Source organism: Eriocheir sinensis, chromosome 22 (genome assembly GCF_024679095.1).
Source record: "Eriocheir sinensis breed Jianghai 21 chromosome 22, ASM2467909v1, whole genome shotgun sequence".
Classification (NCBI taxonomy): domain Eukaryota; kingdom Metazoa; phylum Arthropoda; class Malacostraca; order Decapoda; family Varunidae; genus Eriocheir; species Eriocheir sinensis.
In genome coordinates, this window is record NC_066530.1 from 4,896,293 (window position 1) to 4,923,825 (window position 27,533).

A 27,533-nucleotide genomic window follows, 5' to 3' on the forward strand; every position below is an offset into this window, starting at 1 on the left:
CCTTGCTTCTCCTATCGTTCCCTTTCCTGCTGCCTCCCTCTTCCCCTTCTTTCTCCGCCTCGCTTCTCCCTTTCCTGCTGCGTCCCTCTTCCCCTTCTTTCTCCGCCTCGCTTCTCCTATCATCCCTTTCCTGCTGCGTCCCTCTTCCCCTTCTTTCTCCGCCTCGCTTCTCCTATCGTTCCTTTTCCTGCTGCGTCCCTCTTCCCCTTCTTTCTCCGCCTCGCTTCTCCTATCGTTCCTTTTCCTGCTGCGTCCCTCTTCCCCTTCTTTCTCCGCCTCGCTTCTCCTATCGTTCCCTTTCCTGCTGCCTCCCTCTTCCCCTTCTTTCTCCTCCTTGCTTCTCCTATCGTTCCCTTTCCTGCTGCCTCCCTCTTCCCCTTCTTTCTCTTCCTCCCTTCTAAACTTCCCTTTCGTTCTGCCTCCCTCTTCCCCTTCTCTCTCCGCCTCTCTTCTCCTATCGTTCCCTTTCCTGCTGCGTCCCTCTTCCCCTTCTTTCTCCGCCTCGCTTCTCCTATCGTTCCCTTTCCTGCTGCGTCCCTCTTCCCCTTCTTTATCCCCCTCGCTTCTCATATCATCCCTTTAATGCTGCGTCCCTCTTCCCCTTCTTTCTCCTCCTTGCTTCTCCTATCGTTCCCTTTCCTGCTGCGTCCCTCTTCCCCTTCTTTCTCCGCCTCGCTTCTCCTATCGTTCCCTTTCCTGCTGCGTCCCTCTTCCCCTTCTTTCTCCGCCTCGCTTCTCCTATCATCCCTTTCCTGCTGCCTCCCTCTTCCCCTTCTTTCTCCTCCTCGCTTCTCCTATCATCCCTTTCCTGCTGCCTCCCTCTTCCCCTTCTTTCTCCGCCTCCTTCTCCTATCGTTCCCTTTCCTGCTGCGTCCCTCTTCCCCTTCTTTCTCCGCCTCGCTTCTCCTATCATCCCTTTCCTGCTGCCTCCCTCTTCCCCTTCTTTCTCCGCCTCGCTTCTCCTATCGTTCCCTTTCCTGCTGCGTCCCTCTTCCCCTTCTTTCTCCGCCTCGCTTCTCCTATCATCCCTTTCCTGCTGCGTCCCTCTTCCCCTTCTTTCTCCGCCTCGCTTCTCCTATCGTTCCTTTTCCTGCTGCGTCCCTCTTCCCCTTCTTTCTCCGCCTTGCTTTTCCTATCGTTCCCTTTCCTGCTGCGTCCCTCTTCCCCTTCTTTCTCCTCCTCGCTTCTCCTATCATCCCTTTCCTGCTGCGTCCCTCTTCCCCTTCTTTCTCTTCCTCGCTTCTCCTATCATCCCTTTCCTGCTGCGTCCCTCTTCCCCTTCTTTCTCTTCCTCCCTTCTACAATTTCCTTTCGTTTTGCATCCCTTTTCCCCTTCTTTCTCTGCCTATCTTCTATCGTTCCCTTTCGTGCTGTCTCCCTCTTCCTCTTCTTTCTCTTCCTCCCTTCTACAATTTCCTTTCGTTTTGCATCCCTTTTCCCCTTCTTTCTCTGCCTATCTTCTTCTATCGTTCCCTTTTGTGCTGTCTCCCTCTTCCTCTTCTTTCTCTACCTCCCTTCTACAATTCCCTTTCGTTCTGCATCCCTTGTCCCCTTCTTTCTCTTCCTCCCTTCTACAGTTCCCTTTCGTTCTGCCTCCCTCTTCCCTTTCTTTCTATTCCTCCCTTCTACATTTCCCTTTCGTGCTGTCTCCCTCTTCCTCTTCCTCCCTTCTACAATTCCCTTTCATTCTGCCTCCCTCTTCCCCTTCTTTCTCTTCCTCCCTTCTACAATTCCCTTTCGTTCTGCCTCCCTCTTCCCCTTCTTTCTCTGCCTCCCTTCTACAATTCCCTTTCGTTCTACCTCCCTCTTCCCCTTCTTTCTCTGCCTCCCTTCTACAGTTCCCTTTCGTTCTACCTCCCTCTTCCCCTTCTTTCTCTGCCTCCCTTCTCTTATCGCTCCCTTTCCTGCTGCCTCCATCTTTCCCTTCGTCCTTCTTCCCTTTTTGCTTCTCTCCTACTAACTCCTCCTTCTTACTTCTCTCTTTTCCTCTTTCCTCCTCCCCGTTCCCCTAGCATTCCCTTTCTTGGTAGCTCCCTCTTTCCTTTCTGCTTGCTTCTGCTTCCCCTTTCTGCTTCCTTTCTACGGTTTCGTCCTGGTTTTCTCTTTCCCTTCTTTCTCCCTTTTCTGCTTTTCCCTCTCCTCTTTCCCTTCTTCCTCCCTTTCTGCTTTTCTCTCACTATCCCGTTCTGCTCTCCTCTCTTCCTTCTTTCTCTCCTGTTTGCTTTTCGCCTACTCTTTCGCCCTGGTTTCCTCTTTTCCCTCTTATCCCCTTTTCTGCCTTACTCCTACTTCTCCGTTCTGCTTTCCATTTCCCTTCTCCTTCCGCTTTCTGCGTTTCTCTTACTATCCCGCTCTACTCTCCTCTTTCCCTTTTTTCTCTCCTTTTTGCTTCTCTCCTTCTGTTTCGTTCTGCTTTCCTCTTCCCCTTCTTTCTCCCGTTTCTGCTTCTCTCCTACCATTCCGCCCTGTGTCCATTTATATTTATTTCTTGTCCTTTCTTCCTCTCTCTCTTTCTCGACCTGTCACCTTCCTTCCTTGCATCTTTTCTTTCTTCCTTATCGCTCTACTCTCCATCCCTTTCTTTTTCCTTCTCCTCCTTCTTTCCTCCCTTGCTCTTTCTTTCCCCTCCTACACTTATTCCGGCCTCCATTTCCTGCTTCCATTCTCTGATATTTTTTTCTTCTTATGCACTTTCATACATACAAATATATATTCCCATACATTTGCAAACAGCGTAGTTGAAGGATACACTGGTAGATAATGTATACAGAGATAAGAGATTGATAAAGAGATTGATTTTCTTAAATAAGGTGAGAAAAAGTTTGGTACCATTTACACTATCTGATAACACCTATTTTTCACAAGAGCGTCAGGAACAAGTCACGGAAGGAGGAGAAGAAGAAGGGCACATAAAGGGGCAAAGATACAGACAAAATACTGGGAAAGAGTAGGAAAAAATCTGGAAAAAATTACTAATATGTTTAAGGAAAGTACAGGATAAAAAAGAAAAATGGCAAGGATGCAGGATTCAGGGTGACAGAAATGGGAAGACAGGAGGCAGGTGAGGGGGCTATAAAAATTAACTTCTCAGAATATTAAAGGAATTTGAAAGCATCCTAAAACGTACGATATTTACAGAAAGCAGCGTCCATTTTTCTAGTTATCGCTCATTTCTCTATTCTGTCGTTCACACGGTGGCTGATAATTTTTGGGGCGACTCTACATAAAGAATCTTACCTTACTAATGTTCGTAGAAGTAAAATTTTGGGGTCGTTTACATCACCAATAATTATAGGGGCGACTGTACATGCAGAATTTTACTTTACAAATGTTCGTAAATGAAAATGTAATGTTTGGGGCCGCTGACATCTCTAAACATCACACTATTCTCAAAAGCCTCCAGTTTCCTTAACTTCTCCTAGCAGTAGCCGGAGGAATAGCAACACCTTTCCCTTACTATTGCTTGTACTGCGGCTAAAAGGAAGAACCAACAGCCCTTACTCAACAACCCTCAACTTTGGTAACCTCGAAACAACAGGAGCAGCATCAACAGGAGCCAGAGGAAGAGGAGGAGGAGCAAGAGGAGGAGCAAGAGGAGGAGGAGGAAGTGGAGGAGGAGGAAGAAGAGGAGGAAGGCGAAGAGGAAGACAAAGAAGAAGACGAAGAAGAATACGAAGACGAAGAAGACGAGGACGAAGGAGAAAACGAAGAGGAAGACGAAGACGAAGGAGAAAATGAAGACGAAGATGAAAACGAAGAAAACGAAGACGAAGAAAAGGACGAAGAAGAAAATGAAGACGAAGATGAAAACGAAGAAGACGAAGACGAAGAGGAGGAGGAGGAGGAGGAGGAGGAGGAGGAGGAGGAGGAGCAGCAGCAACAGGAGGAGGAGGAAGTGGAGAAGGAGGAGGGGTCACTGTGCCTTACTACCGTCGAGGTGTTGTAATAAGCCAGGAAGGTAATTGCCGGGGGTCGGGGAGGTGTAAGGGTCGCTAACAGTGGCGTCCGGGCGTTGCATCACATTAATTACACGTCACAGGGCGGCTCATCACTCAGGCCGTCCCTCCTCGCCCCGTAGCGCCAATTTGGGGGAATTACAAAGGCAGATAATGTCCGGCCAACACGCACTGGGCCATGACGGGTGTTCTTGGGCCCTCACCTGCCTCAAGTCACCTTACCTCACCATACCTTACCTTGCCTTCTCTAACCCTACCCCGCCTTACCTTACCTGCCTCACCTTACCTTGCCTCACCTAACCCTACCCCGCCTTACCTTACCTGCCTCACCTTACCTTGCCTCACCTAACCCTACCCCGCCTTACCTTACCTGCCTCACCTTACCTTGCCTCACCTAACCCTACCCCGCCTTGCCTTACCTGTCTCACCTTACCATACCTTACCTTGCCTTACCTAACCCTACCCCGCCTTGCCTTACCTGTCTTACCTTACCATACCTTACCTTGCCTTACCTAACCCTACCCCGCCTTGCCTTACCTGTCTCACCATACTTTACCTTACTTTAACTTACCCCACTGTACCATGACGGGTGTTCTTGCCTCTCACCTGCCTCATGTCGCCTTACCTTACCTCACCTGCCCTACTTTGCCTTACCTTATCTTACCTTACTTTGTTTTACCTTCACGTACTTTCGTTAAGATTCCCTTGCCTTAATTTACCTTACTTAACTATACCTTGCCTTGCCTTGACTCGGCCTCTTGCAGACTCCTTACGTTCTTATGTTCTTATGTTACGTTCTTATATTTCTCTCATCTGCCTTACATTTCCTTGCCTAACCTTATCTCCCTTTAGATTCCTTTGCCTTACTTTACCTTATCTCACTTTACCGTACCTTACCTCACCTTTCTTTGCCTTACCTTCCCGTATCTCCCCTTAGATTCCCTTGCCTTGCCTTGCCTTGCCTTACCGTTCTTCACTTGCCTTGCCTTACCTCACCTGACTTATTCAGCCTTACCTTACCTTTCCTTACAATATCTTTTCATTATCTCCTTTTTTATCTTACCTTGCCTTTCCTTTCAATTCTTTCCCTTCCCTAATCGTTTTTATCTTTCATTTCGTTTCATTTCATCATTTGTCATCTATGTTTTTCCCTTGCCTTCATTTCACCTTCATCTACTTTCCTCCCTTTTCCTTCACATTCTTTGCCTGCTTTCCTTGATAGATTATGTCCGTCATACTTACCCTCTTCTTCCTTTTTCTGCCATTACCTTTCCTTCCTTTCCCTCTCTTTCCCTTAATTTTCTCCTCTATTCCCTATCCTTCCCTCTCCCTCCCTTCCCTCAGATTTATACTTCCTTCCCGCCGTTACCTTCCCTTCTCTCCCCTTCCCTTCCCTTCCCGTCCCCTCCCCTCCCCTCCCCTCCCCTTCCCTTTTCTTCCTTTCCCTTCCTTTTCCTCCTCTTCCCTTCCCTCCCCTCCCCTCCCCTCAAGCTATCGCTGGACACATTCATTTCATCCCTCAGAAAGCCTGTAATTTTCATGCGTCATTTCATACATGCCAACATGTTTTTTATGCCTTTTTTGTGTGTCTCCTTAGAGATTGTCATCTGTTCCTCGTTATCGTCCTCGTGTTCCTCGTTCGCTTCCACGTCCTGCTTCTGACTCATTTTTTGGTCCTTATGCATATCAAAGTGTATTCCTGTATTCCTTTCCTCTTATCTCTGTTCCTTACTTCCTCGTTCTTTTCCCTTATTGTTTTTTTTTCTTCCTATATCCCCTCCTCCTCCTCCTCCTCCCGTTCTCGTCTCTCTTTTCGTCTCATAATTCCCTCTTAGATTCAACAAGGACATACGCAAGATTTGGTTTACTTATAAAGAGGTGGATGAGTAAAACAGGGCTCACTCATGCTGTGAGCTATATAGTTACCAGGGCGGGTAACAGGAGCAGGTCCGTATGAGTAGTCAGCGATGGTTAGCGCCGATAATCAGTAGTCGGTAGCCTGCTTTCTCTGTGTACGCGTCCTTATCAGACTCAAAATTTGTACCACCAGATCTAGACTCGGAGGGGTGCAATGTCAACTCGACTCAGATGACGAGGGAGTACCAAGCCGAGGTGAGGTATTGAATCCCGACCTATAACTGTTATGGACACTGAACAACATGGCTTTGTGTAGCAACGCCAGCATGACCACCGCCAGCACCAACACCACCATGGGAAAGGACGCTAAAGAGAAGGGCGCTAAAGAGAAGACCACCATAGAAAGGACACCGTTGACAAGGCTGCCCGGAAGGAAGACAAGGCCCGCGCAAGGCGACCCGCCGTCCCGTGCACCGCCTCGCCGCTGCTGCAGTGGCCCCGAGGCATGCTGTTCGCCTTCCTCAGCGACGTGGTGGACCCACCCGCCACGCTCGTCATGGGGGCGGACAAACACGAGAACGACAGCCTGACGGCACAGGCCACGGAGCGCGTGCTCTTCTTCCACGTGGACGCGCTGCCCTCGGCCCACGTGTACCTGCAGCTGGAGCCCGGCCAGCGCCCGCGGGACGTGCCCGCCGCGCTGCTGCAGGACGCGGCCCAGCTGTGCAAGGCCAACAGCACGCAGGGCAACAAGCTAAACAACGTGGCGGTGATCTACACGCCGGGATCAAACCTGCACAAGCCGCCCAAGATGAAGGCCGGCGAGGTGGGCTTCTTCAGGGACAGGGACGTGAGGAAGGTCGTGATGAAGATCAACAATTTCGGGGAAGGAGCAACGCACATAAATACCATTCGCCCGAGCTACCAGGGGGAGAAGAAAACGGGTGAGGGCACGGGACACAAGGTCCGCTCTGGGTGTGCTACTTATCTTCGTGCGACCGCTCACATAAACTTTGCAACTATTGTGTAAAATTGTCAATACCATTTTTAGACTAAAAAACACACACCTTTTAATGTCCCAGTGAGAACATAAGAACGTAAGGAGTCTGCAAGAGACCGTTTGGCCTATACAATGCAGCTCCTGTACACTCAACCCTACCTTACCTCACCATCCATGGCTTTATCTAACTTCTTCTTGAATGTATCTACGGTATTGGCACCCACAACATGGCCCCCAACCCTGTTCCATTCGTCCACCACTCTATTAGTGAACCAATTCTTGCCTATGTCTTTGTTGAATCTGAATTTGTCTAACTTAAAACCTTTGCTACGCGTCCTACCTGGCTCTTTTACTATCAAAATCTTATTGACATCCCCTTTATTAAAGCCCTTCATCCATTTATAGACTTCGATCAAGTCTCCTCGCAACCTTCGCCTTTCTAGCGAGTGTAGATTTAACTGCTTCAGCCTGTCTTCATAAGGCAAGTTTCTAACCCCCTGAATCATCTTTGTCATCCTCCTCTGTACAGATTCTGACATCTTGATATCCATTCTATAGTAGGGGGACCAGAACTGAACTGCATAATCGAGATGAGGTCTAACTAGTACTAAGTAAAGTTTGAGGATGACTTCAGCGCTCCTATTGCTTACGCTCCTTGAGATGAAACTAAGTACTCTGTTTGCCTGATTTTTAGCCTGAATGCATTGAGCCCTAGGACGGAGGTCAGCGCTCACTAGGACTCCTAAGTCTCTCTCACGCCCAGACCTACTTAGAGGAGTGCCATTTAAGGAGTAATTGTGTGAGGGGTTATTCCTGCCTACACTCAGAATGCTACACTTCCCGACATTGAATTCCATCTGCCATTGATTTGCACTCTCTGCTTCCTACCACTAAGCCACGCTCTGATCCAGGTCAAAACTTTCCCATCTATGCCGTGAGCCTGTAATTTTAGTAATAGCCGGTGATGGGGAACTTTATCGAACGCTTTACTGAAATCTAGATACGGTATGTCATAGTTTTCATCTCGGTCAACCGCCTCGATTACTTTAGTGTAGAAGGACAACAGGTTAGTAAGGCAAGACCTATTCTTTGTGAATCCATGCTGTGAATCATAAATTAAATTATGCTTTTCTAGATGGTCCCGAATGCTCCCGGCTATAATTGACTCCAACATCTTTCCTAAAACTGATGATAAGCTAATTGGGCGATAATTTGAAATGTCTGACTTGTCTCACTTTTTGAAAATCGGCGTCACATTAGCTACTTTCCATTGATTGGGCACATACCCAGAATTTACCGACATCTTACAGATATCGATAAGCGGGCCACTGAGGACCTTCTTGCACTCTTTCAGCACCCTTGGGAATACTTCGTCTGGGCCCGGCGATTTGCTTTTCTTCAACCTACTAATCTCATCCTGGACTACTTGCCCAGTGATGATCACATCCCTCAACTTGTCGTTCCCTTCGCCCTCATATATCTGAACTCTCTCCGGAATGGTTGTTAGATTTTCCTGCGTGAAAATTGAGAGGAAATAGTCATTCATCATTTGACTCATATCTTCTCCATTCTCAACGAGCTCACCTGTGTTTGTTTTCAACGGTCCAATTCTGTCCCTTGTTTTCGTTCTGTACAATTTGAAGAAGCCCTTGGGATCACTCTTGGCCTCGTTGGCGACCCTAATCTCATAATTTCTTTTTGCTAGGCGGGTGTTCTTCTTCACCGACCTGGTTAGCTCAACATACCTACCTCTGAGGTGGGTTTCTCCGTTCTTTATTTTCCTATAAATTCCTCTCTTCAAGCCTATCTCATGCTTGAGTCTGCGGGTCATCCATTTGGGGTTGTTATTTTCCTTCCTACGTGCTTGGTAAGGGATATGCTGTCTCTGACCATCTGCAATTACTCTAACTAAATTATTGTACATGATTTCCCTGTCTTTCCTGTTCCAGCCCTGAGATCTGGCCCTCGTCCAGCCCTAAGGCTCCCCAATTTACCTCCTCAAGGTGTCTTCTAAGCCTCTCATAATCAGCTCTTCTAAAGTCAGGCATCAACACAGGGTTGAGTTCATGGGTCACCGCCCAGTCTAATTTAAACCTAATTTCCTTGTGATCACTGCCACCTAATTCTCCCCCAACATCTAGCTCGCTGATCATATTCTCGTTGTTAGTTAAGACCAAGTCTAGAGTGTTGTTACCCCTGGTGGGCTCAAGCACTGCCTGCTTGAAAAAATTATCATGTATCTATCATCACTTTAATTATAAGGCTATTATGTTATCTCACCTACAACAATCAACTGTGAAGCAGGCAACGGTAAAACCTGCCCTGTAACGAGTGAGGTAACAGTTCGCGCCTTAAACAAACACTTAACACGAACCACCTTAAAAATAACACTTAAAAAAGTGTAACAAACACTTGACCCGCCACCCGGAAAATGACACAGCCTCCTCATGCACAAACGCACTGCATTCCATCATTTAACCTCCCCCCCCGACCTTTTTTATTTCATCCTCCTACACCCGTTTATATTAATTTTTTTTATTATATTTCAACATTATACTATTTTATGTGTATATTTTCAGCTTAACAGCTGCAATCACTTAATAAACAGATTATTATTATTATTATTATTATTATTATTATTATTATTATTATTATTATTATTATTATTATTATTATTATTATTATTATTATTATTATTATTATTATTATTATTATTATTATTATTATTATTATTATTATTATTATTATTATTACACACACACACACACACACACACACACACACACACAACACACACGGATAGTCAGTTAGTCAGTCCAATATTCACGCCGAAACGAACAGAACTACATAACATTGCTCTCTCTCTCTCTCTCTCTCTCTCTCTCTCTCTCTCTCTCTCTCTCTCTCTCTCTCTCTCTCTCTCTCTCTCTCTCTCTCTCTCTCTCTCTCTCTCTCTCTCTCTCTCTCTCTCTCTCTCTCTCTCTCTCTCTCTCTCTCTCTCTCTCTCTATCTCTCTCTCTCTCTCTCTCTCTCTCTCTCTCTCTCTCTCTCTCTCTCTCTCTCTCTCTCTCTCTCTCTCTCTCTCTCTCTCTCTCTCTCTCTCTCTCTCTCTCTCGTAGTTAATATTCTCCACCTCGCTCAATAAGCAGAAAATTACGGAGTCAATTAGAAGAGTACCCGCACGGACCCACACCCATTAGCAAGGCGTGTGCGGACCCAAAGAAACTGACCCCGGGAGGACCCAACCTAATCAGCAGCTCAGAGCCTCAGCAGTTTTTCTATACACTGTGTCGGTGGTATTTTGTGTTCAGGACGTCCGCGTTGGTCTCCTGGGAAGTGAGCGCGATTAGTCTACCTGTATGTGTTGGTGTGTGTGGCGGGGGGTGGGGATGGGGGGGGGCGGTGGGACTTTGATTGTGGGGATGTACTTGCTTGCCTGCTTTTCCTCCTCCTTCTCCTCCTCTTCCTTCTCCTCCTCCGTATTCATTATATTTCTCATTTTGTTAGTTATTGTTTCTCGTCTTCTTACTCTTTGATCACGATTTTTTATATCTTTCTCTCGCTGTGTCTTTTCCATAACCTCCTCTCTCTCTCTCTCTCCCTTTTTCTTCTTCCTCTTCCTCCTCCTCCTTTTCGATTTCCCTTGCATTCACTTCCTCTTTTTCTTCCTGCGTTTCGTTCATCCTTCATCACTTCTTTCCTTCTTCTCCTTTTCCTTCTCTCTCTCCCTCTTGGGCTGTTTCTTTTTCCCCACATATTCTCCACCTCTTTTTTTTATCTTTTCTTTTTTGGGGTGATGATCATTGTGAAAGGTGTGGGAAGTAGTGTGTGTGTGTGCGTGTGCGTGTGTGTGCGTGCGTGCGATCGTGCGTGCGTGCGTGTGTGTGTGTGTGTGTGTGTGTGTGTGTGTGTGTGTGTGCAAAAAAAGACAGGCTAATAATAGTTTCATGCTAAGTATGTTCTAGAAGATTTATTAGGGCGGAAAATTGTCTCGTGTATAAGTTATAGCACACACACACACACACACACACACACACACACATACACACACACACACTCACACACACGAGGCTGCCAATACTCCCTCGCTCGGCAGTCGTGAAATACTACTCTTTATCGATAGGAAAAAGCGAGGCACGGCGAAGTCTATCTGTCAAGTATATAATAGCATCGACAGTATTGGTGGAATATTGAAATTAGACCCGAGGCAAGACTGGCTGCTCCCCCCCCCCCTTGATCCCCCATGCCCCCCTCCCGTATCACCTGCCTTCCCATCTCTGTCGCCTTGTCACGAATTCAACCTCCTTGCCAGTTTTATTTTTTCCCTGTTTTTTTTCCCGTTATGCATTTGAGTCTTCTATTTTTTCCTTGTTTGACTCACTTCTACTTTGCGTATTCCTTGCTAACTCCGTGTTCCTTTCTTAGCTGTTCAAAGTAGATTAATTAGTTTACTGGACTATTGTTTTTCTGTTTGTTTTTTTCGTTTGTGTCTGTGTGTGCGTGTGTGTGTGTGTGTGTGTGTGTGTGTGTGTGTGTGTATGTTTGCGTGTGTGCGTGTGCGTTTGAAGGCCTCGTTGAACGTTGCATATCACAAGACGGTTTCCAAAGTTTCCTAAATCTTTGTAGTGTTTCAGCAGAAGGAAAAAAAGAAGAGAAAAAAATATTACTGCCTCGAAAAAAAAAACGAAGGAAAGTGTTGAAGCGAGGAGGAAAGTGGAGAAGCTGGGAGGGATGAAGAGGAAGCAGGAGGAAAGTGGTGGAGGAAAGTGGATTAGCAAGCGTTTGTAATATTCACATGGATTCAGTTTCTATGTACGTATCCGCCCGAGGGAGGGAAGAAAAAACGAAAACCAAATATGTTGGGGCTGTAAATTAGAAGCTTGAGGCCGCGGAGCTGAAGGTGAAGAACGTTTTAATTAGTATCCCGGTAACCCAGGTAAACACTCTCTCTCTCTCTCTCTCTCTCTCTCTCTCTCTCTCTCTCTCTCTCTCTCTCTCTCTCTCTCTCTCTCTCTCTCTCTCTCTCTCTCTCTCTCTCTCTCTCTCTCTCTCTCTCTCTCTCTCTCTCTCTCTCTCTCTCTCTCTCTCTCTCTCTCTCTCTCTCTCTCTCTCTCTCTCTCTCTCTCTCGTTTTTTTTCTTCCCACTACATCTTTCTTTTCTTTTCTCTTCTTCTTCTTCTTCTTCTTCTTCTTCACATCCTCCTCCTCCTCCTCCTCCTCCTCCTCCTCCTTCTCCTCCTCCTCCTCCTCCTCCTCCTCCTCCTCCTCCTCCTCCTCCTCTTTCCTCCTCCCGTTCCTTTCCCCGACATATCTGATTCCCTTCCCTTCGCTGCCTGTCACATCTTAATCCCCTCCTCCACAGCCTCTTAATCCTCCCTTTCACACCCTGCCAACCACCCCTGTCATGGCTCTACTCCGCTGCCTTTTGACTCTATTGCTCCCCTTCAGCACCCTCTCTCCCCTGCCACCGCTTGCCTTATCCGTAGATCCTGCTTTCTACACCCATTGCATGATCTACCCACCGCTGCCCTTTTTCCAAGCTTTCTGAACCTAACCTAACCAAACAAAACGTCTCCAAACCTAACCAACCAAACCAAGGAGAACCAAAACAAACCAATGCAAATCAAATCAAAACTAACCAAACCAAGCCAAACCAACCCTAACCTAACCAAACCTAACCTAACCAAACCTAACCTAACCCCAAACCAAATTAAACCAAACCAAACAAATCCTGCTAACCGAGCCAAACCTATCCTAATCCAACCTGCCTCAACCCAACCTTTCATAATCGAACCATAGTCAGCCTAACCGAACCTAACATTTTTTTTCTGCTTCCCCCACCCATATCCACCTCCTCTGCATCCTTCCCCCACCCATATCCACCTCCTCTGCATCCTTCCCCCACCCATATCCACCTCCTCTGCATCCTTCCCCCACCCATATCCACCTCCTCTGCATCCTTCCCCCACCCATATCCACCTCCTCTGCATCCTTCCCCCACCCATATCCACCTCCTCTGCATCCTTCCCCTGCCCATATCCACCTCCTCTGCATCCTTCCCCCACCCATATCCACCTCCTCAGCATCCGTCCCCCACCCATATCCACCTCCTCTGCATCCTTCCCCTGCCCATATCCACCTCCTCTGCATCCTTCCCCTGCCCATATCCACCTCCTCTGCATCCTTCCCCCACCCATATCCACCTCCTCTGCAACCGTCTCCTGCATCTTACAGCACTGCACTCCACCCCATTCTCCTTTTCTGCCCCCCATTCCCTCCCTACTATTTTACACTTCCCTCCCTCTCCTGCCCTTCCCACCTCGCATTCTTTGATTCTGGCCTCCCTTACTTGCTCTCTCTATTTCCTATCCTCCCCTGCTTCTTCTGCCGTCCCTTCCCACCCCTGCCATTCAGCTACCCCATCCTCGGTTCTTCCCTTCCTATTTTCCTCCTTCCGTCACGCCATCTTAACGTCCCATCAAGGTCTTGCTCCCATTCATCTCTCCTTCCGTTTTGTCCCCTTTCCTCCCTCCTCCTCCCTCTATTCCCTTGCCCTGCTTCCCTTTCCTTTCCCTATTCCTTTTTCCCTTTCCCTGTTCTGCTTTCTTCATCATTTTCCTCTACCTTACGGCCGTGTCCTCCTTCCTTCATCCTTTTTATCTTCCTCCAGTTCTGTTCTTTTTTCTTCGACCGTTTCTTCTGCGCCTTCACGCCTCTCTATCCTTCCTTCATTATCTTCCTCTGCCCTACCGCCCTGTTTTCCTTTCTTTATCCTATCCTCTGGTCCTCCTGCCCTGTCCTCCTATCTTCCTTCTTTTCTTCTGCCTGCCTCTTCCTTGCCCTTCCTTCATCCCCTTCCTCTGCCATTACACCCTGTCTCCTTTTCTTCGTCCCATCCTTCTATCCTCTTGTCCTGTTCTTTCCTACTTCTTTCTTCTTTTCTTCTACCCCTCCCTGTCCTACCTTCATCCCCTTCCTCTACCCTTCCGCCCTTTCCTCTGCCCTCTCTTCCTGTCTTTCCTTCCTCCTTCCTTCACTCCCTCCCCGCTCTACTTCCTTCCTCCCCTCCCGTTGCCTTCCCGCCTTGCCCCCTTCCTCCCTCCCTCTCCCCCTGCCCTCCCGCCCCTGCCGCCGCCTCCAGGAGCTGCCAAAGGAGGTATAAAGGGCCCTCAGCCGTCCCTTTACGAGCCGTCAGCACGCAGCTACTATTGTTTTGATGACCTTAAACCTCCCCGGAGAGAGAGAGAGAGAGAGAGATGGAGATATGAAAAATGAGAAAGAGATTAATATATATAGAGAGAGAGAGATGAATGACGAGAGAGAGGAAGAGAAAAGAGCAGTTTGTCTTATTTTTATTTAGCGAGTTTTGTTTTTCTTGTTGCTGATATTTGATATTTGTATGAGTTGTATTTGCGTGTGTGTCTGTCTCTTTGTTTGTCTGTCTGTCTGTCGTGTTATTGGTGCCTCTGCCTCTCCCTGCGTGTCCGCCTGCCTCTCTGTTGTATTGGGTTTATTTCTATGTGTCTGTCTGTTTGCCTGTTTGTCTATCAGTCTGTCTGTCTTTTGTGGCTTTGTCTTTGTTCACGTTGAGCTGCCTTGTCCGGGATTTGGCTAGGTGTGCGTCCAGCTTACGTTTGCCTCCCCAAGTACGTGTTTCAATATGTACACAACACATAACATATATATATACATTTTTGTAACTCCTTCTCTCGTGTTGTGGGAACGGTGATTTGTGGGATTTTCTCAGTGTTTGCTTTCCGGTAAAAAAAAAGTATCCAATGAGCAAAAAATATGGATATGATCGACGATTCGTAGAAAGATGCGTGTGGGTCGCAGTCCCGTGCTTCAGTGCAGGGGAGGAACTTTGATATACTTCATTACACATTATCGCAGTATCTCGAAAAACAGGAGAAATTGATCGTGCTCGGAAAAGTGGAAAAAAATATTGTGCCGGAGCTTGAACCAACGACCAGTCAGACGGGAAGCCAGCAGTCTAGCCAGTCAGCTGAAGAGGCACTGACCCACAGCTGGACGGCATTGGGTAGGCTTCAAGCGTTGGGGAGGCAGGTCGCTAACACCCATCGTCGCTGATCTCGATTTTTTTTTATTGCATCGATGTATTTTTGAGCCAGGGTAGAATTGTCCCGTTTTGTTGTTGAACTTGCCCTCGAAAGCAAGATGGCCCGGTAATAATGGATGAAAAGACTATATAGAATCAGGGTTCATGGCGTCTAGTTTAGAAATCCCGAATAATTCCATTCTCACTTTTCAAAAACGGGAAAAGGATTCACTCAGAAATATCCATATTGACGTAAACGCTTTCGAAAACCCTTTGACGTTCACCTCGCAATTCGTATTCTTTCCAGATCATAGGGGAGCGAGGGAAGGACAGAATTACACATACGCAATATACGGAATGCTGATCGCGAAAAATCAGATGCAGTGATCGCAGCGCAGGCGGATGAGTCGAGGTAATTAAAGCTGCTGTGTCGCCCGACGCGTAGAGGAAAACATAAAGACAGAATCACACATGGGAAATGATACGGTGATGAGCTCTTATATTTAGATTCAAAGCTCGCAGGTGAAGGTGATTGCGTTAGTTTCAATAAGGTAATGTTGGCCTTATATATATATATCACACTCAGAAGTACCGTAGAATTCAAAACAAGTATAGAATGAAAGACAAACAAACTATCTCAAGTAAACGAAATATACGGTCCTGACCTCTTATATGTAGACTCAAAGCTCATTGGTGAAGGTAATTGTGGTAAGGGTAATAAGGGGACGTTGGCCTTGTATAACCCACTAAAAATACCGTTGAATCAAATAAGAAAAGGAAAGAAAAAACAAGAACTATATGGAATACCTGATATTACTGAGGTTATTGAGGTCGCGTGAGAATAAAAAGAAAGGAAATTAAGATAGTAAAAAAATAAAGTAGAGGAAAGGAAAGCAAGAAAAAAAATCAAATATACGGAATGCATGTTGTTAGTCTCTTTAATTTAGCTCACAGGTAAAGGTGAGTGAGTTAGGGTTATTGAGGCCACGTGAGCCTGTATATCACACTCGAAAATATCAGAATAAAGAAAAAATGGGAAATGAAAAGAGGTATTAGAATGTACGGAATATACGGTGCCGGTTCCATTAAACCCAGACAGAGCGTGCGGGTAAATGTGAATGAGTAGAGTTTCTTTGGGCTGCGCGGGCCGTGCAAACATCACTCAAAAATACCATAGAGTTAATAGTTATAAAGGAAAAAAAAATATCAAACACGGAATAAACGGTGGTGATTCTTTTAGTTGAAGACAAAGAGCTTGGAATTAAAAGTGAGTGAGTTAAAGTTATTTAGGCTGTGTGGGCTTTGCAAATCCCACCCAAAAATACCATAGAATTAAATAAACGAAATAAAAGACCAAAATCACTTCAGACATACGGAATATATGGTGTTAGTCACTTTTATTCATACACAGACTGAGTTGATAAGGTTATTGAGGTCACGTGGGCCTTGCATGTTCCACTAAAAAAAATACCATACTGTTGAAAAAAGGGGAATATATATGTATATTTTTTTGGTAATTTACGGAGTAATACTGTGACGGTTCTTTTAAATGCAGATAGAGAATTCGCAGGTGAAGGTGACTGAAGGAAGATTACTGAGGTCGCGTGGGCCTTGCATATCACATTAAATAAAATCACATATAGTTAAAAAAAGGAAAAAAAAGCTGATTTATATTTATGGATTATACTGTCGGCCTTATAAATCCAGACGGAGCTAAAGGAAGGCAAAGGTAACTAAGATAAGGTCAGTGAGGTCACGTAGCCCTTGTATATGCCACTTAAAATTACCACAGTTAATGAATAAGAAGAAAAAAAAAATTCAGTGTACGGATTGTATGGCTCCGGCTTATTAATCTTGAGAGCTAAAGCAAGGTAAAGGCGACTGAAGTAAGGTAGATCGGGACTTTTACCAAACAGTGAAGAAAAAAAAGGGAAAAATTAGTGAATCAAATATACGGAATTTATTGTGACGGCTTTTTAAATTCAGAAAAAAATTATAAATAAAAATAAAGGTGACTGGATTAAGGTTACTGAGGTCGCGTTATCCCAGCACATCTCACCTAAAAACGCCAGACTTGAACAAAAAAAATATATATATAAGGGAGAAAAAAACAAGCATACGGAATATACGGCGTCGCAAGCTAGGGTGATTGAGTTCAGTTCATCATGGCACTGTGGCCCTCTGTCTGTATCTCACACCGTGCCATGAGCAGATATAAGGGAGAAAAAAAACAAGCATTCGGAATATACGGCGTCGCAAGCTAGGGTGACTGAGTTAAGTTCATCATGGCCCTGTGGCCCTCTGTCTGTCCCTATCCCACGCCGTGCCATGAAGCAGAGAGAAAAGAGGCACAGAATCGCACGTGCAGAGTATACGGTATAAGTATATTTGGTCCTTATTCTCAAACGCTTTCAACTCTCACAACAACTATTTCCAAAGGCCACAAAGAAGATCAGTCAGATTCTCATGAGTGTTTTTCACGTTCATAGTGCAGAAGCTTTGTCAAATTATTACTTGGCTCGAAATACTGCCCATGGAAATACTCGCCACAACCTCTACGAAAGCCTTGTCAAACGTGGGTGTGTAAGAACCTCGACGAAAGCCTTGTCAAACGTTGGTGTGTAAGAACCTCTACGAAAGCCTTGTCAAACGTGGGTGTGTAAGAACCTCGACGAAAGCCTTGTCAAACGTTGGTGTGTATGAACCTCTACGAAAGCCTTGTCAAACGTGGGTGTGTAAGAACCTCTGGGAAAGCCTTGTCAAACGTGGGTGTGTATGAACCTTTACGAAAGCCTTGTCAAACGTGGGTGTGTATGAACCTCTACGAAAGCCTTGTCAAACGTGGGTGTGTATGAACCTCTACGAAAGCCTTGTCAAACGTGGGTGTGTATGAACCTCTACGAAAGCCTTGTCAAACGTGGGTGTGTAAGAACCTCTGGGAAAGCCTTGTCAAACGTTGGTGTGTAAGAACCTCTACGAAAGCCTTGTCAAACGTTGGTGTGTAAGAACCTCTACGAAAGCCTTGTCAAACGTTGGTGTGTAAGAACCTCTACGAAAGCCTTGTCAAACGTTGGTGTGTAAGAACCTCTGGGAAAGCCTTGTCAAACGTTGGTGTGTAAGAACCTCTGGGAAAGCCTTGTCAAACGTGGGTGTGTAAGAACCTCGACGAAAGCCTTGTCAAACGTGGGTGTGTAAGAACCTCGACGAAAGCCTTGTCAAACGTGGGTGTGTATGAACCTCCACGAAAGCCTTGTCAAACGTGGGTGTGTAAGAACCTCGACGAAAGCCTTGTCAAACGTGGGTGTGTAAGAACCTCGACGAAAGCCTTGTCAAACGTGGGTGTGTAAGAACCTCGACGAAAGCCTTGTCAAACGTTGGTGTGTAAGAACCTCTACGAAAGCCTTGTCAAACGTGGGTGTGTAAGAACCTCGACGAAAGCCTTGTCAAACGTTGGTGTGTATGAACCTCTACGAAAGCCTTGTCAAACGTGGGTGTGTAAGAACCTCTGCGAAAGCCTTGTCAAACGTGGGTGTGTATGAACCTCTACGAAAGCCTTGTCAAACGTGGGTGTGTAAGAACCTCTGCGAAAGCCTTGTCAAACGTGAGTGTGTAAGAACTTCTACGAAAGCCTTGTCAAACGTGTGTAAGAACCTCTACGAAAGCCTTGTCAAATGTGTGTAAGAACCTCTACCAAAGCCTTGTCAAACGTTGGTGTGTAAGAACCTCGAAGAAAGCCTTGTCAAACGTGGGTGTGTATGAACCTCCACGAAAGCCTTGTCAAACGTGGGTGTGTAAGAACCTCTGGGAAAGCCTTGTCAAACGTTGGTGTGTAAGAACCTCTGGGAAAGCCTTGTCAAACGTGGGTGTGTAAGAACCTCGACGAAAGCCTTGTCAAACGTGGGTGTGTATGAACCTCGACGAAAGCCTTGTCAAACGTGGGTGTGTAAGAGCCTTTACGAATGCCTTGTCAAACGTTGGTATGAACCTCGACGAAAGCCTTGTCAAACGTGGGTGTGTAAGAGCCTTTACGAATGCCTTGTCAAACGTTGGTACGAACCTCGACGAAAGCCTTGTCAAACGTGGGTGTGTATGAACCTCGACGAAAGCCTTGTCAAACGTGGGTGTGTAAGAGCCTTTACGAATGCCTTGTCAAACGTTGGCATGAACCTCGACGAAAGCCTTGTCAAACGTGGGTGTGTCAGCCCCGAAACGTTTGAGAATATGGGTCTTAAAATGAAGCCTCGCAAAGCTCGCAGTGAAGTGGCTGAATGAAGGTGTATTAAGGCGATATGGCTCTCAACACTTCACACGGGAGCGCAAAGAAAAAAAAAACTACAAAACGGTGTCAGTCAGTTAAAAAACCCTCCTCGCGAGCTCGTAGTGAAGATGATTAGGTTTGTTAAGGCGGCGTTCCCTGGGCGGGGTGTGGGGGCTGGGCGTGTAGGGCCTTATTTTGGCTTCATTGTGGGCTGCCTGGGGCCTCCTCGCGTCCCTCACAAGGCTGGGGACGCCTTGTAATGTATGCCGCGAGCGCCCCGCCGTCACTAACCAGGTTTGCTCTGTAGGCTGAACTGACTCATTGAAATTCCCCGTGACGAGTGGCGGAGAACAGTCAGCGGCGGCCAATGGATACAGAGAGGTGTAGATTCACTTACAGATCGGGGGAATGAAGTTAAAGCTAGATTCCCTCGATTCTCTCCTCTGCTGCACCAAAAGAATAAAAAAAGGATATCAGTGGAGTGGAATATAAGCAGTTACGGTGTGAGGAATCATTCGGAATCGTTAATATGAGGTAGTTTGAATACAGAAACTTGTAGATTCATTTAGAGATCGGGGGAATGAAGTTAAAGCTGGATTCCCTCGATCTCTCCTCTCCCGTGCTAAAAGAATGAAAAAGAATAGCAGTGGAGTGGGATATAAGCTGTCAGTATGAAGTAGCTGGACACAGTGACGTTTTCAGATCGCGAGAATGAAGTTAAAACTGTATTCCCTGCAATTCTCGCTTCTGCCGCGCTAAAAGGGTAGAAAAAGAATGGCAGTGGAGTGAAATATAAGCCATGGAGTGGAGTCGTCAGCATGAAGTGGCAGGATACAGAGACGAGTAGATTCAATTACAGAGCAGGAGAAGGAAGTTAAGCTAGATTCTCCTCTGCTGCGCTAAAAGGATAAATAAAAAGAAAGGCAGTGGAGTGGAATATCAGCCGTCAAGATGTGAGGAAGCATTAGGAGTCGTCAGTATGAAGTAGCTGGGCACAGAAACGAGTAAATTCACATGTAAATCGTGAGCATAAAGTTGTTTTTGAATTACCTCGATTTCTTCATGTACTCATTTGCTGAAAGGAGATAAAATATGGAGTATAGAGTCCTTAAAAGTCTTTCGATATAATTAGCAGCAGTTGTTGATTAATGGTAGATGGAAATTTAGTTACAGACATGGAGAATTTGGTTAAAAGATGTATTCTATTGACTATCATCTCGTCAGCGGAAAAAAATATATATAATTAAAAAGGACAGTAAACTCTTAAGAAAAAATATATTGATCATGAAGTAAAGCTTGAATCATGCAGTTAGATGCAGGCAGGACTAGATAGCTTATATATCGTGAAAGTAAGGTAGATTTATAGCCTCGATTTTTATTTCACGGCTAAAACGAGAATAAAAAATACCTAATGAATCACAAGTCAGTTGGGAGCATTTGAACACAAGAATGAACAAATTGACTTACAGCCGGTGAGAACTCAGATGAATTAGGATCCTCTGTGTTCTTTTTGTGTCGACCTTAAATGTTGAGTAAAAAATAGCTGATAAGTCTTCAAATCATGGGGAACCTTTAACCCGTCCGCTGCGATTGGCACGGATTTCGCCTTCACTGGTAGCCTAGTAACGTATGCTCCCAGGTCTTTCTGTGCCTCTGTGGTGGGTAGTGGAGTGTTTCCCATGTGGTATTAGTATGCATGACCTCACATTTTTCTTCACTAAATTGGAGCAGCCACTTTTTGCTCCACTCCTATAGCTTGGTGATGTCTTCTTGTAGGAAATCCGCATCCAATGGGTTAACTTCAAACAATGGAACACGCAGAAGACTAACTTACAGATCATGAAAATAAGATGTATAAGGGGGAATACATAGGGGGAGTGATTGGCAGGCTTTATTCTCAGTTATTTGTTGGCCCTTGAGCTGCTTCCTTTGCTGTAAAAAATAATAAAAAATAAAATCCCATCCGTTCATATTCACTCTCCGTATACTCGTCCTGTTCCTTCTCCTCAACTTGCTTTTCGTTCTGGACCTCCTCACTCCTCTCTTCCTGCTTTTCCTTACCCTCTTCCTCATCTATTTACTCTTTCCTCCTCCTCATCCTTCTTTTCCTGATACTCTACCGGTTCAGTTTCCTTTTCTTCATCTTGCTTTTCGTTCTGGGCTTTCTCATTCCTCTCTTCCTCCTGTTCTTTTGCCTTTTCCTCATCTATCTTCTCTTTCCTCTTCCTTATCCTCCTTTTCCTGATACTCTACCGGTTCATTTTCCTGTTCCTCATCTTGCTTATTGTCCTCACCCTCCTCACTCCTCTTTTCCTCCTGTTTCTTAGCTTTTTCCTCATCTATCTCCTCTTTCCTCTTCCTTCTCCTCCTTTTCCTGACACTCTACCCATGCGCTTTTCGTCCTCGTCATCCCCATTCCTTTCTTCCTCCTAATCCTTGCCTCATTCTCATCTCCCCTTCTTCCTTTTCCTCATCCTTCATTCTCTCTTCTCCAGCCTAAAAAAAGAAGAAGTTTCAAAAAGGGCCGCGGAGCCGTGAGAAATCATACCTTACTGACTGTACACCTGGATTTACTATTTTTCCCTCCGCCGCGTGTGGAGGGGAGGACAGCTAAAACTCCTGCCAATATCTGCGGTAACAGGTGCGGGCCGTGCCTTGGCGGGGAAACTGTAGGCACGAGTAAAAGCTTTGGAAATCATGCATTTGATATTACGGCTTTTGAGGTGGAGAGAAAATGGTGGAATAAAAGAATAAAAGAGTTGAGGGAGCGGAGGAAGGGAAAAGGGATGCGCAGAAATAGAGGTAAAAGGAGGAAGAGGAAGAGAAAAAAATAAATAGAGGATAAGGAAGATGAAAAGAAGATAGTTAAGGAAGATGGGGAGGAGAAAGAGAAGGAATTAAAGGAAGAGAAGAAAGAGCTAAAAGACGATACATTAGGAAGAGGCAAAGGAAGAGGAGAAAGAGACGAATGAGAAAGATGACGACTAAAGGCTAGAGAAAGAAAAGAAACCGGAACCAGTAAAGTATTAGGAAAATAAGGATGAGGAAAAGTAAAAAAAATGGAGATAGATGAGGGAGAGGCTCAGGAAAGGGAGGAGAAGACGAATGAGGAGGAGGACGAGGCCGAAAACCAAGATGAGGGAAAGGAACAAGAAGAGTATCGGGAGAATGAACACGAGGGAGAGGGAGATGATGATGATGATGATGATGATGATGATGATGAGGAGGAGGAGGAGGAGGAGGAGGAGGAGGAGGAGGTGGAAGTAGTGGAACAGGAAAGTAGTTTAAGCCGATTCATTTAAGTGTGAGAAGGTTGAACAAGAATACGACGGAGAGGAAGAAGAGGAGGAAAACGAGGAGGAGGAGGAGGAGGAGGAGATGGAAGAGGATGGTAGTTTTAGCCGGTTCCCTCCTTATTACTATTCCACGCGGCCGCCACATCAGACAGCGCAGAAAACGAGCGCTACGCAAATTTTCCGAACATAAACCTCTCCGAAACAGCGCCATGCGAGGCCCCAGGAGCCCACGACAGCCTGTTCTCCTTTTAGCCCGCCTCTCCCTTCCCTCTTCTCATTGTCATCTTCTTACTTATATTCCTTCCCCCTTTTGTCATCGTTCTCGTCATTCTTTTTCTCCACCAATGAGCGTGTTCTTCTAGCCCGCTTCATCCTTCTCTCTTCTCTCCGTCATCTGCGTCTTCCTTCCGCTCTTTTATTCGTCTTTCCCTTTTTTCGTCTTTTTTTCCCTTTTTTCGTCTTTTTTCTTTTCTTTTTCTTCGTCTTTTCTTTTTTCCTATTTTTACTTTTCTTTTTTTTCTTCGTCTTTTTTTCCTTTCCTTTCCGTCTTTTTTCCCTTTCTTCGTCTCTCTTCTTCACCACTGAGCATGTTCTTCTATATAGATCGCCTCTTCCTTCCGTTTTCTCTTTGTCATCTTCATCTTCCTCCTTCTCATATTCCTGTTTCCCTTTCATCATCCTTCTCCTCCTCCTCTTTGCGTGTTCTCCTTCCTCTAGCCCTTCTCTCTCCTCCCTTTACTCTCTTCCATATCTTCGTCTTCTCCTACTCTTTATTCTTCTTGCCCGTTCGCTATCCTTCATTTTCTTCTTCTTCTAACCATCCTCTTCCAACCCTTTTCTCTTTGCCATCTTCGTCTTCCTCCTACTTTTATCCCCCTTTCCTTTTGTTATGCTTCATCTCGTTCTTCTTCTCCTCCTATGCAGAAGTAATTAATGAAAAAATGATCAACTTTTTAAAAATCGTGTTAACTGTTACTTCGTTACGTCACTGTTAAATTCAATGGCCCCAAATTTTCGAAGAGTAAGTGCTTTAATATGTTACGTATGTATGTGATGTGCCCAACGAAAGTGACTACATCGCTGAAGCTGGCGGTCTTGTTATAAGCTTTCTGTTGCCTGTGCTTCTATACTTCCATGCTTCATATTTCTCTTTGTCGTATTTTGTCCATATCCTTATTGTCCTCGTCCTTTTTCGTTCTTTTTTTCCATCATTCATGTCCCCCTTCTTCTCCGTCCCTTCTTCCATTTCCTCTTTTTCATCCTTCTCCTCATGCTCCTCCTCCTCCTCCTCTCCCTCTGCCTTCTCTTTTCTATTCGTCTTCTATTGCTTCCTTATCCCTCTATTGCTCTTTTTCACTTTTTCCTCACACTCCAAAGACCATTATGTCACCTGGTCTCAGCGTCTCTCACCTGTCCTCCAATTGGATTCCTATACAGGCGCCATTCACACCTGCCGTCGTAGATATGAGATAGGGAAAGGCAGTGAAAAGGAGGAAGATAGGAGGCAGTGCAGAATATGAAACTTGGTAAAATGCTCGTATGTTTGTTATTGTGGGTTGTTAATGTGAATGCGAGTTATTAGTTTGTGCGTTAGGTAAAGAAGAACAGTTTAGGACTTTAGAACCCTATAAATAATAAGGAAAAGCAATGAAAGGGAAGAAAATAGAAGGTAGTGGTGTGTGAAGAATGTGTAACTTAGATAAAGTGTTTGTAAGTTTGTTATTGCGTGGTATAGGATCTTGTACTTGTTTGTTCTTAAAAATTGTCAAAAGGGAAAGAAAACTTGTAAAAGCAGAGAACAAAAACACGTAAGATGCAGAAGGTTAGTGTTTTAAATAGCTTGCCAGTTTTCGTTTTTGTGTGTCTCTCAAAGCTGCGTTGAGGTAAGATTATGAAGGAGGATTGGAACCAGTGTGTTGCTTTTAAAACAGAAGAATAGCTTGGCTTGTGAGGTAATATGTGCGTGCCTTTCTTCTTGATTTAGTCTATTCTTGTCTTAGTGTGTCAGTCAAACTCAGGTTAAGAAAAGGCTATAGGGAAAGAAGGATAGGAACGCGTGTGTTGTGTTTAGAAGGGAAGAAGAACGTGACTTGTGAGGTAATATGTGAGTGTCTTTCTTCTAGTTTTAGTCTATTCTTGTACTAGTGTGTCAGTCAAACTCGGGTTAAGAAAAGGCTGTAGAGAAAGGTGGACAGGAACCCGTGTGTTGCGTTTTGAGGAGAAGTAAAACGTGACTTGTGAGGTAATATGTGCGTGTCTTTCTTCTTGCTTCTCTCTATTCTTGTTCTTGTGTGCTTATCATATTTGTGTTGAATCAAGGCCATGGAAGGGATATAAATAGAAGCAAGTGCTGTGATTAGAAGGCAAAGTTACTTGTGATGTGGAGAATGTTAGTCTTTGTTCATCCTCATTCGTGTTTGTGTATTAACTATATATTTCACGAAGGCCATAGAGGAAGAAAGGAGACGAGTGTCGTGTTTACTTGGGGAGAGAAACGTGACTGCTGAGGTGTACAATTGGTCTCTTTCAGCTTTTATGTTATTAGTTTTTATTTGTTTTGTTGGTGTGTTTATTTGTGATTTTATTTTCTTCAGTCAATGTCAAGTTTTAGGTCAAAGTTGTCAAGGTTGTGCTTTTTTATCATCTTTCTTCGTTTGTGTGGCTGGTTTATTTATTTATTTTTTTCATTATCTATGGGTTTTATATTTTACATCAAATATTAAATCCCATTCATATTTCTTATAGTTTTCTAGTTTCTCGGTGCATAATATTGTATCTCCCTATAAGGTAATTTCTTCTATAGCTCTTGCTCATTATACTCATTTTTCCATTTTCTAGTGTTTCTTACAACCTTAGGAAGTATAGCCAATCATCGAAGTAGCATTTTAATGAGCACAGTCCTCTTAAGAACATAATCATCTCATAACTTAAAATACATAAACGCCTGAATCTCTTGCAGGTGAACAATATATACCTGAAGACATATTACGCTTCCATACTGCCTCACCCATTCTGAGGTGTACGTTCGGTCAACCTTATACGAAGGGAGCGAAGGGACGGTGTAATGTGGGAAGAGATCGTTGCAAAGTTTGTGTTGTTTCCTCATTTTGCGGCTGTTCATCTTCAGGAGTGTTGCAGGAAGATGAACTTGTGGTGTTTCTTGTGAGAGAGAGAGAGAGAGAGAGAGAGAGAGAGAGATTTCGTCATGTTGGATTATGTGTTGCATTGCTGTGCTGTGCTGTTGTTTATGTGTGTGTGTGTGTGTGTGTGTGTGTGTGTGTGTGCCATCTTTCTTAATTGCATCGTTTTAGATGGATATGGATTTTTTCTCAGATCAAGAAAATATTAAAATTCGTGCAGTAATGTGTTAAGTTTATATACTGAGTGCTTTAATTTCACTAATGTTCCAGGAATTTTATTAAGATTAGAAACTTCTGCTCTCTCTCTCTCTCTCTCTCTCTCTCAGGAAAACTGATCGAATGTTTTAAAATACTTAATGGTTTCACGAATGTAGACAGATCAACATTGTTTATGATCTCTCTCTCTCTCTCTCTCTCTCTCTCTCTCTCTCTCTCTCTCTCTCTCTCTCTCTCTCTCTCTCTCTCTCTCTCTCTCTCTCTCTCTCTCTCTCTCTCTCTCTCTCTCTCTGTCTCTCTCTCTCTCTCTCTCTCTCTCTCTCTCTCTCTCTCTCTCTCTCTCTCTCTCTCTCTCTCTCTCTCTCTCTCTCTCTCTCTCTCTCTCTCTCTCTCTCTCTCTCTCTCTCTCTCTCTCTCTCTCTCTCTCTCTCTCTCAATCTTCATCTATCACTCAATCTCTGTCTGTATCGCTATCTCTCTATCTCTGTCTCTATCTCAGTCTCAGTCTCTATCTCTATCTATATATCTCGATCTATCTATCTATCTATCGACATTTCTAACTGTCCATAGGCAAAGAGTATATAAAGTAACGCTCTCTGTCTGTATCTATCTATCTGTCTATCTATTTATCTTCGTCTTTCAATACCCGTCTTTGCTCAATGAAATCACAGCAACGTTACATGGCATCCTTCATAGCTCTTGTAAACTGAGGGTAACGTGAGACTCAAAGTAAGTGATTCCCAGAGGTCCCGAGGCAGCAGAGAATGATGGACTGGGTACAGGAAAGGGCGATTGGATTAAGGAACGGAGTGTGTATGGATGGAGAGAGAAGAGGCGATAGATAGATAGAGACAGATAGGCAGAGAGTGAGAGCAAAGGATCACATGGAAGATATACAGAAGCACCTCAGATATGATTAATGAGTGGTGTGTTAATGTAATGTTTCGAGTTAATAAATTAAGTTCTTGAATACAGCGAAGAGAAAGATGGTATGGCAAAGATAAAAAAACTACAAAAAACAACAACCATGAGTTAGCCGTGTATATAGTGTGTGTGGGGGGATAGAGATAGATAGAGAGAGAGAGAGAGAGAGAGAGAGAGAGAGAGAGAGAGAGAGAGAGAGAGAGAGAGAGAGAGAGAGAGAGAGAGAGAGAGAGAGAGAGAGAGAGAGAGAGAGTAAATGGTTCAGAATGGAATTACGTGCTTCTGCGCCTTACAGATTATGCAAAGTAATAAAAAAATCACATAAAACTGAAAGGCAAACAGAATCATAAGTTGATATCATAGGCAAGGTGTATTGAAGAAGAAGAGAGGAAGAAAGGAGGAAAGGAGAAGAGAGAAAATATGAAAAAAATTAAGAAAATGGGATATAAAGAAACGGCTGGTCAAAGAAGGAGAAATGTATAACAGGGAATGAAAAAAATGAGAATTAGTAATGGGAAGAAAGACGAAAGAATGAGAAGAAAGAAAGATCTGTTGGAGAGGTCAGCGAGTAAGAAATTGGGAGTAAAAAAAAGCACGAAGAGGAAAAGCTAAAAGAAATCAAACAAAAAATTAAAACACTAAACAAAGAGACTCCTAGAGAAGAAGAAATATAGACAAGGAATATACAAGTAAAAACAAAACAAAATGAAAACACACACACACACACACACACACACACACACACACACACACACACACACACACACACACACACACACACACACACACACACACACACACACACACACACACACACACCTCCCCCC

General features: G+C 44.7%; 2 protein-coding genes across 2 annotated transcripts in view; both read left to right on the forward strand.

Annotated features, from left to right (window-relative positions):
* The window catches only part of LOC127001961 (calcium-activated chloride channel regulator 2-like), a 286,985-nt gene that overhangs the window by 101,626 nt on the left and 157,826 nt on the right, over nt 1-27,533 (forward strand). The gene's annotated exons all lie outside the window — the stretch shown is intronic.
* LOC127001962 (coiled-coil domain-containing protein 25-like) lies at nt 5,815-6,863 on the forward strand. Its single transcript, XM_050867230.1, has 2 exons — nt 5,815-6,639; nt 6,742-6,863. The coding sequence occupies exons 1-2, from the start codon at nt 6,319-6,321 to the stop codon at nt 6,841-6,843; spliced, it is 423 nt and encodes a 140-aa protein (XP_050723187.1). The 5' UTR covers nt 5,815-6,318; the 3' UTR covers nt 6,844-6,863.

Coding starts and splice junctions, on each gene's coding strand:
- LOC127001962 (XM_050867230.1), top strand. CDS start 6,319: ATGCTGTTCGCCTTCCTCAGCGACGTGGTGGACCCACCCGCCACGCTC. Junction 6,640..6,741: donor CCAAGATGAAGGCCGGCGAG/GTGGGCTTCTTC, acceptor CCGAGCTACCAG/GGGGAGAAGAAAACGGGTGA.